The sequence below is a fragment of the Trematomus bernacchii genome, unplaced genomic scaffold, assembly GCF_902827165.1.
Source record: "Trematomus bernacchii unplaced genomic scaffold, fTreBer1.1, whole genome shotgun sequence".
Taxonomy (NCBI): domain Eukaryota; kingdom Metazoa; phylum Chordata; class Actinopteri; order Perciformes; family Nototheniidae; genus Trematomus; species Trematomus bernacchii.
This window is the reverse complement of record NW_022987720.1, coordinates 13,399,101-13,412,144: the sequence shown is the minus strand read 5'-3', so window position 1 is coordinate 13,412,144 and position 13,044 is coordinate 13,399,101. Positions and strand designations below refer to the sequence as shown.

General features: G+C 38.3%; 1 protein-coding gene across 1 annotated transcript; it reads right to left on the bottom strand.

The window, feature by feature from the left end:
• Window positions 1–6,717: 6,717 nt before the first annotated feature.
• Window positions 6,718–9,676, bottom strand: si:dkey-208k4.2 (uncharacterized protein LOC570186 homolog). The gene is made up of 9 exons (XM_034143616.1): window positions 9,422–9,676; window positions 9,227–9,327; window positions 9,050–9,146; window positions 8,815–8,903; window positions 8,495–8,568; window positions 8,186–8,269; window positions 7,877–8,106; window positions 7,623–7,676; window positions 6,718–7,304 (listed from the first exon to the last, which is right to left on the bottom strand). Exons 1-9 carry the CDS (start codon window positions 9,554–9,556, stop codon window positions 7,041–7,043), a joined length of 1,128 nt encoding a protein of 375 aa, XP_033999507.1. The 5' UTR covers window positions 9,557–9,676; the 3' UTR covers window positions 6,718–7,040.
• Between the last annotated feature and the right edge of the window lie 3,368 nt (window positions 9,677–13,044).

Genomic DNA, 13,044 nt, shown 5'->3' with positions numbered 1-13,044 from the left:
TTTGGATGTTGTGATGTCAACAAGAGGAAGTGCAATCAACCCTAAGTTGTTGTCTCTGGTAATCATGTCTCATCTCAGGCAACACAGATCAGCAGCTAAGAATATCACATCTAATCTGATCAAAATAACTCTGATAGTCTGCCAAGATAAAACATGTCAGCAGATCTTTTCAGAGACTCCTGTTGCGTGCACGACTGATTTATGTTAATTCTTGTCACAGTGAAGGAACACTATGGATATTTTCAAGCCATTCATCTGTTGCCTGCCCATGGACATATTACTCATATTCACTTTTATCTTGTGCTGCATCTACCCAAGTCTGTATTACACCATATAATTGATCAACATACACAAAGCGATTTGTTATGAAATAATTCAGTCTCAGTCTCTTCCTAAAATATGCATATTATATCCTCTTAATAAAGTAATGTACTGGAAAAGTGAATATTATGCCATGGAAATGTACCTAACAGAAGACAGAGACAAACAGCAGAGAAGCAAAGGAGCGCTTTGATGTATGGTTTGACAGAATCTTAAGATCAAGAAAACATGATAAACAGCCTACGGCCAAGGTCACTGAGGGCCGCTTATATATAGAGGATGAGAGGAAAAAATAGATGTCCGTTGTCATGTCAATAGACAAAATGTACCTGACAGAGTTTTCGATGAAGTGTTCAATCTGAGTGAAAAGCTTTTTCTCTGAATTCACAGCTTCACTGTAACTGTAGTTAGTTGTTAGGAGCCAAGTGGACATTTCATCCAGTGGTGTGACAAATAATTGTATAGTGGCTTTTTAACAAGCGTGATCAATTTGGTAGTGATGTACAAAACCTCTTTTCTTTTTGTCCATTATTTTGTGTGTTTGGGAGTGGGTCCCCAATAAAATAATAAGACATCTCTGATTTAACGTCATCTTCCAGCCAGGTTGCATTTTCTTTGCTACAGTATCTTCCTCATTTTGAGAAATGTGTAGAGCTCTGTAAAATCGATCTCTTCAAACATTTAAAAAACAATACAGATTTAAAACACAGGATATCTTTTATTCAGCCTTTAACCCAAGGTGTCATTAACAACCCTACCCAATGTCTGGGGACAGTCACATTTTAGAACAATTTTCCCTTCACGTTTCAGTTTGGGTTGAGTGATGATGAAGGGTTATTTTGTATCGTTACCAAAGTGTCCCATACAAACCCGCTCACCTTTAACAAATGTGTGTCTGTGTGAAGTCTCTCTCTGCTGCTTTTGTTCAATAGCTAATTTGTATGTGTGGCTTGGATTTACAATGAACTTTGACTGAAGTTGAGCTACAAAGCAGGGGGCAAAACTGGCCCTTTTAAACTGTTAAAACATTCATGGAATACAGATATCATCTTGATAAAAAGCTTAGTGAGGGAATAGACAATGGCGTGTTTGCTTGAGCACACTTGTGCGTTAAGTTTGCCCAAGGTTCTATGACTGACTGAATTATAGGATAAGGGATTATAGGATTTAAAGATCATGTTGGGCAGGATGGAGTGGATGCCCTTATAGAATAATGCAACAGATTCTAAGGTTTTAATGTCATATGCACATAAGCTACAGTGTAGAAATGGCAATGAAAATCTTAGGTCCCGGGTTCCTCCAACAATGCAACAGGTATAGTATGTATCTCAGATAAATGTCACTGTTGGAATAAAACTCCAAAACTGTCGTCTCATTTGTGTGTAAGTAGCTCAGAGGTAAAAAGCTGAAATGTCTCAAAATAATTATCTCTAATGAAGAGGTCTGTCCATCCACCACTGATCCAGACTCAAATATCTTAAGAATTCCCATGCAGTTTTGAACTGATGTGCATGTCACCGTGATTTGAATTAACTTAAAATGTAAATGTGTTCAACAGTTTGATTTAAGACCTATTGCCTTCAAAATACATAGTCATACTCCCAGTCTCAATATGATACCGTACCGTGGTAAAAGATGGTGAACATGATATACATTATCAGCCTGTTAGCATTATCATTGTAAGAATGCTGGTATTAGCATTAAGCTAAATCACATGGCTGTGCAGGCTGTATACTATTAGTCATGTTCATTCCTCTTTTTCTTAGCAACGGCTTCAAAAGCCACATATTTCAAAACACAAGTTTTTCATTTTTTATCTCCACTCATCTTTATTTAACGCTTTCTACCATCAGTCATGACATGAAGCTTCTGGCATCCAATTTCAGACAAATGAAACATCCATCTGCGGCAGTGATCTGGCTAACATCCAGACTCATTAAACTGTTTTCAAGGTAACACCTTCAAATAATACTGTTATGTTTGTTGGCATGTGCTCACAAAGGAACACAAATGAATCAGGACTGCATATGTCATTTGAGTTTTAAAGCTTTCTTGCTTGGCACAATTTGTAAAAAAGCTTCAAATGCAGAACACCTCTAGTTTAAACCTGTGCAATGGGCTCCTTATCTTATGCTTATTATGTTAATCCTGTCATTTCACTTTCAGCAGGCATGCAGTTGTGTTATAACTAGAAAACCTTTCTCCAAACAGGGCCATGGGAAAGGGAAGAAAAGGGAGGGTAGAAGAGCTTTTGGGTCATCTATTCTGGAGGAAGCAGGCTAAATCAGGGCATGACGACTGTATGGTTAACCTACTTTGATTTATCTCCTTGCTTCGGTTTTTTAGGCAACGTTTTTTTTCTTGTTCTATGATTGCTTGTTTATTCCCCTGTACATTCTGTAAAATAAAAAGGAAAAATAAATGTGTGTTCCTGCTTGAATAAGAAAAAATAAAGGATATGTTTTTTTAATAAAAGGGTGAAAAAACAGTAAGACTTGGATGACAAGACTACTGCCCCATACATTATCCCAGAAATTACTTGTTTTATTAACACTTAAAATCTTCAGTGATCTAGCATGTATTAGCACTTGAAACATGTCCTCTAATTTGTTTGTTTCAGAATAATGCGCTTACATTTTTCTTTGTCTTCTATCTATTGTTTCCATTTTGGTTGATACATTTTGCACAAAAGTGTTAATTAATGTATGCAATGTTTGTTTTTATATTTATAATTGAATCACAACTACGAATAAACCATTTTGTTTCCAGGTCGATCTGTAAAAGTATAGCAGAGTTAGAACTTTAGTGTTAGGAGTTGCTGTGTTGGTAGTAAAAGCAAAAGGTTCAGTTCTTTACTGTAGTGAAGACATCAGTTCATAATTTTGTCGCTTGCCGAGTCACTCAGTAAGTACTTGTTCCCGTAGGTCAAGGTGATGTTTTACCAAGGAGCTGTCATCAATGGGATGAAGTGATTCACAAAAGATTCAAGAGGATTCAAGTGTTTCATCCAACAACCAGGTAAATGTATGCTAGCTGCGATCGAAACTGAAAAGATAAGATAAGCAGAATACTTTATTTATCCAAGGGGAAATTGGGTTCCATGATGGTTGCACCAGTAGAGTAAAATAAATAAATAAATATTTATAAAAACATACATAGTTGAACAAAAAATATGCAATAAAAGTCCTTGTACCACTTTGGCACGGTGTAATAATAATGAAACCAATTCTCTTTTACAGCTTTTTCCAGCAGATTAAGACACATTGTGAGCCTTTGTATAAAATATGAACACACTGATTGTTGAGGCTTTTCCTTATTTTTTTATTTGACATTAATTATCCATTCCTGTAGATTTTCATGGGGCCTTTGAACTAGTCCCTCTGTGCCATTTGGAATGATTGTCCCTTGCTGTGATGCTGTGGTCGTGACTTTTCCCCTATGCTGCTCTGTGATGCATATTCTGCAAATCAAGCATGGTGTTTTACAATAAAGGTCATGCTCACTCTGTGTATAATTGACATGGCCTTTCTGGAGCATCAGAGGGTGCTGGTGAAGTTGTTGGTATACGTGATACAGTTTAAAAGTGTTGCTAGTTGGGCCTCAGCCCCTAAGACAACCTGCAGTTTCATTACATCACTCTGGGACTCGAGAGCACTGGTGGAAACAACTCTGGAGTAAACAAGGAACATCTAATCACTTGAGTACTTTCCACACCTGCTGAACACCTGCAAACACAGTCTATTTATTCTAACCAACATGCTGCACAGTAAACTAGGTTAAAAAATGATCACCATAGAAACAAGACCATCCTGAGCTGAAAAGTGTTGACTTTGAAAGGCTTAATCCAACACATTGACATAATGTTAAGAGGCACTCAGTGTCTGATTGATGCTTGTTTTCTTACAAAGAAATGAAACGTACAATAACTTACCGGAACGATAATTAGGGATGAAACAGACAGCTGTTGAGGCATCTGTTTCTGTTGCGAAGCTCTGTTGTGAAGCTGTGCTGCAGTGTGATAAAGTTGCAGGTCAGCTCTGGTCGGATAGGTTAATGTATGTTACCTAAAGAGGCAGAACAGCAGCAAGTAAAGGACGAAGGGAAGAGAGGTGGCCTGAGGCTGCAATGCAAAGGTAAGAGAGTGACTTTATCAAGCAAAGGAAATAAAAAATGGCGCAGTAAAGATAATATCCAAACTCAAACTGAAAATATGTTACAAAGCTTGGCTAGATTGTGAAATAAACTCTGCTTTGCTCCACTTGACAAAAAAGCCAATATTTGTGTCACAAAAAGGAGCCATTTAAAAGAACTTTTGAAACAAGGCCCCTTCAACATTTAGGAAACATTTTGTTTAAAAATGTATATTTCATTTTTGTATGAAGCTCCTCTCCTACTTCTTAATGTAAGCAAACACCAGGATAAGTTGTTAAACAAAATCTATATTAAAACACCAAGGCGTCCATAAATATAATTATTTACCCTAACCTAACCCTAACCAAACTAAAGCAAAATGTGACGTATAATCTTCTTTTGTTTATTCTTGTTTAATCTTATCTTCTAGATGCAAATTGTAAGGATTATTAGATTAATCAATAATTAAAACAAGAACATTTATTATAAACTATTTGGGAGTTTGAATCTGAATTTTAAAGAAAATATGAAAAAAGTAAAAAGATCTGGTTACAGTTTTCAACAGTGTGTGACAACTTTATGTAACTGGGTCACATACCACAACATCCTGTTAATAAAATCTGTACTCCGGGACAATTTTTGCTATTTTCACTTCTGCGACTTTTCTTCACATAAGACCTTCCTGAAATCTCAGATGGTTACAAACACACCAGAAGGAATCATTAAAATAGTATAGCCATAGGTGACATGCCACACCTAGTGCATGTTGTAACCTATACAGTCTATGGTTGTAACAAACATTTTTTAAATGTGGGCTGAGCTCAATATCCCTGAATTCTTTATTTAAAATAAAAACACATTATGCAAATATTGCAGGAAAGCTCAAGCTAGTAATTCCATTAATTCATAAAGATGTTATATTTAGGCTTTACAAAATATAAAGAAAATATTAGGAAGGACCCTCCTCTTCATGTTTTCTTCTTCTACCCCCTTTGGAACGTGCCGGTAATTCGAAGAACAAAGAAGAGAGGTGGGTTGCCGCTTAAAACATACTTTCCAAATACAGTCTAATTCCAAATACTGAGTTGTACTACTGCTCGAATTTGTTGATAAGTCTTCCCCTGTTGACGCTGCTACAGTAGCTCAAAGTTCTGCTAGCATTTATTTCTGTTTTGTCTAATCTGTGTAGAAACTGCAGCGGCCAGTTATAACAACGTGGAGATTCTCCGTCAGGTATGTTTAGCTGTCCATGTCCATTATTTTGTGGTCATAAAAAGTTTGTATAGTTCACCTGGGAATGAGACGCCAGGTTTCGCTGTCATTGGTTCTTTATTGACAACAGGGGTGGAGAGTAATGGAGTCTGCTACATTTAGTGGGCATGAGTCAAGTGGTGGGCCTTCTTTACGTGTTTTAAGTATACCTATTTTTGATTCTACACTAGAGGAAATTCTAGATTTTTACCCAAATGCAAGTCTAACGTTAATTTCTGCTTGTAGATTTTAAACTGCATATTTAGCACATTGCACCTTTTAAAAGCAGTCAAAATGAGCCCGAGGGCATCTTCTGACAAACAAGGTGCTTCAAGGAAAGCAATGTTTAAAATGGTATAATATATAATGCTGCTCTGACATTTTGCATTGTAGTTACTTTTATTCTTCACAATTTTGCTGATAACTATTTGTATTTGGTAGTTTTGAATGCAATACTTTTACTTGTAAAGATGTTTTGCTACTTTTACTTTGTAAAGGATCTAAATATATTTCCAACACTGCGAGACTAAACAGAAATCCATCGTATACATTGGAAAAATTATAAAAACAGATTTTGTAATGAAAACCTAGAAAGCACTTTAGACTAATCAAAGTAACTAAAAGCATTTAAACTACACACAAGCACCATCTTGTGTAAATGTTGGTAAGGCCCATATCAAAATTGAAAAGCTTAACCTTTAAAAGATTGGACAGCTGCTACTCATCGACTGTGTGTTCAAAGGTCTCCTCCACCCCCAAAAGTGACATACTTTCAGTGACTCAGCTCTTACTCAAATGCAAGTCCTTTTGTCCATACTTAATGAGATCCAAAATGTTCAGAAAATATCAACCAATATGTGAAGTCAAAGCAAGCACAACATATAGATGCTGGAAGAAAATGACTGTTTAAATATTGGCAACAATTAAATACTCTTTACATTGCAACAAAATGAGACTGAGCATCTTACAGTAGGTCTGGAAGATGATACCTGAGCCAAAAAAGATAAAACGCCATTTAAACTTTGATCAAAATGTAACTCATTTTATTGGGTCAGCACATGTTATATTACAAATTAAACATTTCAAGAGTACCCTTTGTCTCCAAGAACTAGAATTCAATCTTTGAAATTCACCAAAGCTTGACAATCAATGTGTCAAATCATATTCAAATAATTACTTTGAAATACAAATATTTGAATGTATGTCATCTACATTAAATAAAACTGAACCAAAGAGACCCAACTTTCTCAAAAATAAAGAAAAATCAGTCCAATAACAGATTTCAGGGAGTTCAAACTTAATTATCAAACTTTGCTGCTATTGGGAGGGATTATCATTCATACTTTTAGTGGTTCGACCTCAGGCTTCTCTTCGAAAATATAAGGCCGTTTGATACCAAACAAGTTGCGCAGGTTGACTTCAGGGTCAACATAATGACGGATCTTGCGTTCATTGAAGAGGCCATGGAGGTTGGTTTCCACTTTGGCACGTCTGGAGATCCTCATGCGCAGAGCAAAGAGATTACGCAGGTCTTCCTCCACAAGGGGCAGATGGTGTCCGTCCAGACGCTTCATCCAGGACTTCTTAGGCCTTCGATGTTTCTGTTGAGAAATTAAGCAATTTATGAGAACGATTTTGAAAAAATGGCTGTTCTTGCGGTGCGATGCCACATTTGGATTAAATAGTATTTGGTATGCTTGGACACAAGATCATGTAAATCCAAGGCCGAATTTACCATATACATTGGGTGGGACACATCCCCCCCAATATTCAGATATCCCCTTACTTTCTAAAACTTCAGTTGGCCAGAAGCACAGAGTCAGATAAACAGGTTTCAAAGAGAAAACCCAATTCAATATTCCCAGTTAGCTCTAGAGCTCACTAATGTGTGGTGCTTTAGATCACATCTGCAGACTTGCCTTCAGTGTAGTGGCGTCTGGGTCGTGGCGAAGCAGGTGTCTGGTCACACTCTCCTATGTAATAATACAAGAAAAGACATTTAACGAATATAAATTATGTAATTCATCTATGTTATTAACACTTAATTCGGCATTTTCTTTTCAACCATCGTCAGAAATGAACAATTCTTACCTAAACAGTGTCAGAAAAGCCATTAATTACAAAGAAAATAACAATTCTGATAAATCTCCTTACAGGGTACAGGGTCACCTACCCTCATGGCAAACGTGCGTGAGCAGTCAGGGAAGGAGCATCTGTATTTGAGGAGCTTGAGGTGCACCTTGTGGATGTGGTGCTGCAGGTTAAAGGTCGTAGAGAAGTAGGCCTGGCAGGCCTCCTTTGGACAAACCAGCACAGGCTTATGGGAAGCGTGGATCCGTTTGTGCTTCCGCAGAGCTTCTGCTTTCTTTAACTCCTTCTTACACACTTGGCATGTGAACGTGGCTACAACATATTTTCAAAGTGTGAGAAACAAAACAAAATGTTGGTACAAATTACTTTAGAACATTGAGAGCATATTTACCCCGGTGTTTGGCACGCAGGTGCTTCTGAAGTTTGCTCCACGTGTGTTCTAACACCTGGCAGTTTTCATGAGGGCAGCTGTAACCTGCAGGGACCAAACAAGGCCAGTGAGTTGGGAAATCAAAGGATCGGCCCCAGTTGGCTCCCTTCTGGAGCCATTTGAGGAACTGGCATACATGTTATGAGTCTTGAAAGAATACACTTGGATGCACAAAAAGGTTACATGCAAATGAAGCCACAACCCCCTTTTTAATTAAAGAATTTCACAGGGATAGAAGATAAAAGGACACCTGCTATGAAATAGACCAACCTGCGTGCCTCTTCTCATGGGCTTTGCGTTCAATATGGGAGTCAAAGGTGGCAGCACATCCAGCCTCCGAACACCTAAGTAACCCACCAAGGACAGGAAGAATTAAAAATCAACTTCACCCACACCCACTGCCTGTAACCACTCATTTATCTCTGCGAGAGCCTGCATGCCAGGTATTAAGGATCTTATTATAGAAATGGCAAGTGCATATTATTTAACATGCATTTAATTAACTCCTAGGACAAAACGGTGTGATTTTAAACTACAGAACATCTAGGTAGTCTTCTACTCTGACATTTAATCTTTTTTGACAGACTTACTTTGAGTTAGCAGGCAATCCATGCTCCTTTAAGTGCAGTTTAAACAGCCTGCGTTTTTTGAATGTCAATGAGCAGTTTGGCTGGTTACACTGTAGGAGAAAAATATTAAGTGGTTAAAATGACACAAAGGACTTGAAACTGGCTATTGAACATCAAGCAGTACATTTAAGGGGACGCTGTTTGAATACGACCCTTTGGCGCCATCTTGTGGGCACATTCGTTTACCAAGACAAACCTTGAAATACGTGTCTTTGTCTCCGTGGGCGTAGCGAAAATGTCTTTTCAGATTGCCGGTGTGGAAGAAACTCAGCGTGCAGCTCGCAAATTTGCATCTGCCAAAAGGAAAATTAAAGAATGAGGACGTGGGTTTTGGTTGTGAGGAGAAACAGTACAGTGACATCATGTGACTTACTGGAATTGCTTCACCCCTCTGTGCAGAAGCATGTGGCGGCTCAGGTGGGACTTTCTCGTGAAACGATGACCACAGCCAGCAATTGTGCAGAGACACGGGCGCTGTGTGACGGAACAACGTCATGTTTGTTTGGCAAAATGCATTTAAAAAGTTACATTGGTGTATTACTTTAGGAATTCTGAACATTTAACTCACCGCTCCAGTGTGCACCGTCTCGTGCTCCTTCAGTCTCCACTGTCTGGTGAACGTCGCTCCACAGGCAGCGTGCTCGCAGTTGAACAGCTGCAGCGGCGGACTGCCGACAGCTTTCCCGTTGGGTACACCATTCATTTTCTTGGATATGTGATCACTTTTCCTAAGATGAGATGTAATGGAAAGGCCGCCGCTTTCATCACCCTGTCTTATAGGGAGAGCTAATTGGTTAATTGACAGCGCCTGGTCACCAGCATGTGTTCAATGATTTAGCACTTGGCTCGGCTCAAGAAGTGAAGCTGAAACTAATTCTCCTGATTGCCCTGCGCAGCTCAGCTGTGTGCAAACAAACGTAAAACACGGGCAAGCCAACACATGCACCAACGTGTTAACGCCACTAAGGTGCTGCCTATCAGTGTTTAAAGAGACTAGCACTGTATTTAGTACAATGATACACTGTATAGTTTATAAAAAAAACTCTTCCAAAGAATGTGATTATCAACACATTTAATGCTTTATTAACTTTTTAGAAGGCATATTCTCCACTCTTAATAACACTACACAATGGCAGAAGAAAGAAAGAAATCTATTTCCAAAAGTGATCAGATATTTGCCCTTCTCCTGGCTGACTTGATGTAGTTGCAAATAGCCTGTTGTAAGTGTGATGCAGCTATTTGCACAGTAGAGGGTAGTGTGTCTCTGTCTCTGTCTCACTCTTTTTACATTTACTTTGACTGTACACTGTTTGTATTTGTTTTTGTAATATCTGAGTAAGTCCTGTTGTGATCCTCCTTAGTGTCTCTGTTTTTTAAACGTATGTTAGGGAAATAGTTAAGACTTCCTTCATGTCTCTCTCATATCAGGTCAAACCATCAGACTATAAGAGTTAGTTTATAAGGATTTACGTCTCATTAATTCCTAATCTTATTCAGGGTGGAGTTTTTTTTGCTTTTGTACATTTTGCTACTTTGCTGCACTACATTTGTGACTAAATGATTGTACTTTTTACTCAACTATATCTAACAGCTCTAGTTGCTTTACAACATATTTGTTTTCAATCCCTTGCTGTCCAGGTAAAATCTTGTTTCTTTGAATGTGATGATATCAGTTTTTTATAACTGGAGGATTAAACATGTCTTCATAAATTGTGAAAACTTCTTATAAATACACTATTTCAAAACCCTTTTGGATTAGTTCTATCACAAGGCTCAAACAAGGCTGTTTTTCAGAGCTCAGGAAACTTTGAATGATTGGTAGGTGGTTCTCACATGATAGCTATAAGTTACAAACGTATGATGGTTTTATTGAATATGATGCATTGCTGTAGATTAAACATCCAACAGTCTATGAAGAATGAAAATACTGACCGTTAACAATTAACTGTGCAATGTGTGCTTACTTTATTAGCGTGATACTTGCAGTAAAGTATACACTTTGATATTAATACCTACATTATTTAACTTAGGTAAGGTTTTCAATGCAGGCCTTTTCCTTAACCCTCCTATTGTCTTCGTCTCCCCCCCTTACTTTGGTCTTCGCGGTCAAATTTGACCGCTCCTGTTTTAACTGCCATTACATTAACACAAAAACCATTAATCATCACCAAATTTTATTTAACACCCTTTCAAACTGTAAGTATTGTATCAGACTACTGGTATACATGAACAACTGCAGTAAATATACAAAGAATAGACACTGAACATGTATTGCGTGTGCCAGGTGTGATCCATGTGGGGGGATGGGCACATAAGAGCGGAACATGTGTCAAATTGTTCTGTGTTTGTGTGTGCCAGGCAGGGGCGGACTGGCCATTGGGAATACCGGGAGTTTTTCCGGTGGGCCGGTACCGAAGTGATCCGGTCGGACAATTCACTAGCACCCCACCCCCCCCCCACGTTGACAATTGACTAGCGGTACCGAGTTGGGCCGGTCGAGTTTCCCTGGCTGATTTTTAGTCCCAGTCTGCCCCTGGTGCCTGGTGTGATTCACATGGGGGGACACACATCTAGACCGGGAACACCATGGGTGTTACAAAGTTGACTAAATCATCCAAAATGCAATGAAAGTGGTGATCAGCAATTGTATATGTTCAAATGTCTACTGTGAAGGATATCATAAAGCCTTAATGCAATCGAATGTAAAACAAAAAAGTTATGATTGATGAAAGTATAGTAAATCGGTCAGATTTGACAACAGGAGGGTTAATGCAGTGTTTTCACAGTTTGGCATTAGTGGTTATACATAAGTAAAGGATTTAAACACTTTTTGTTGCCCTGGACCACAGCTCATAATAATTATTTTGTTTCTGAAGCACAGCCTGACTTCTCAGAGCTCTTTCTGCAGTTGTTGTTACTCAACGCTGCTGATTAATTGAGCAGCACTGTGTGATCAGATGTTCATCCCATGAAAGGCACCAAAAGGCACATGTGGTGATGTTTGAATTCAGATTAACAGAAGCAAGGCTCAGTCTTAACTGGACTGGTTTCTGATTCGAGTTGGAGAACTCCAATTTGTCAGAACGAGCACATATTTAGCATGGATGCTGCCCTCATCCTGCTGCTTTCCCCTCCATCTCTTCCCCACTATCTCTTGATCCCTGTCTCAAAGGGGGGCAGATGAAATATTCAGAGGGGGCTGTCAGTGCACAATGTGCCTCCATTAGCAGGATGGCTGCTGGAACACTTAACTTTCTCAAGGAAGCAAATCCTGCAGGTCACAGGGCTGAGACAGCAACACTTAGAGCTCTGCAGCTTCATTCTTTGATTGATCTTTATGTATGGATCCTCATAAAAAGCTAATTGATTGTCTGCTGCAATATCTTTCACACAATAAATTCATACATCATACAGACCCGCTCATGTTTACTTAAATAGTGTATTACTTAATGTTGTCAGAGTACATCTACAGATTCAAATGTTTATACTGATGTTTGCAGTATTTATCAATATACTTTTTCAGGTGACCTGCCTATGATAAATCATTTTACTAATATTTTTCATTTCATTGAAGCAATGCCATGTGTACGGTTTTCAGGGGTGGAGTTTATCTTATGGGCTGTAACGTTTTTTTGCAATTGTAGATCTATGCCAAAAAAAGCCTTTTTTATTTCTCAACAAACTGTCTTGTTTCTGAATTTGCTCCATGTGAGGGGCACATGTATTCACCTCAGTCAATGCTCAACAGATAACATGTAGCCTAACATTTATTTTATGATTTTCTAAAGCCTAATTAATCTACAGTAGGACTATCTTCCTTGAAAGGCCTCTATAGGAAAATCTAACATCCTTTTCAATCATCACACCGTTTTTAGAAATAAAAACATGATGTAGTCTTTCCTTAGTCAATTCCAGGAAAATAAGTCATAGAACTGTTGTGTAGGTTCTTTTTTTTCATGAAATTTGACTTTATTGTACATTTAACAGAAGAAAAAGACATGGACTATGTCACAATAAGTTAGGCTACATGAAACAAAAAAGGATTGACAAACATATAAACAGTTTGACTTGGTTACCATGGAAACAGGGGAAAAGGAAATCATGATCATGGACATGTCACACATCTATCCTAATACATTCCCAGATATATTCACCCATTCATCCCCGTGTGCAGTGAGGCCATGAATGGGT

Excerpts from the sequence above, each read along its gene's own strand:
- si:dkey-208k4.2 (XM_034143616.1), bottom strand. The coding sequence starts at position 9,556 with ATGAATGGTGTACCCAACGGGAAAGCTGTCGGCAGTCCGCCGCTGCAG. Across the intron at positions 8,904-9,049 it reads ACAAAGACACGTATTTCAAG|TGTAACCAGCCAAACTGCTC; the intron begins GTTTGTCTTGGT and ends TTTCTCCTACAG. Across the intron at positions 8,569-8,814 it reads GGATTGCCTGCTAACTCAAA|GTGTTCGGAGGCTGGATGTG; the intron begins GTAAGTCTGTCA and ends TGGGTTACTTAG.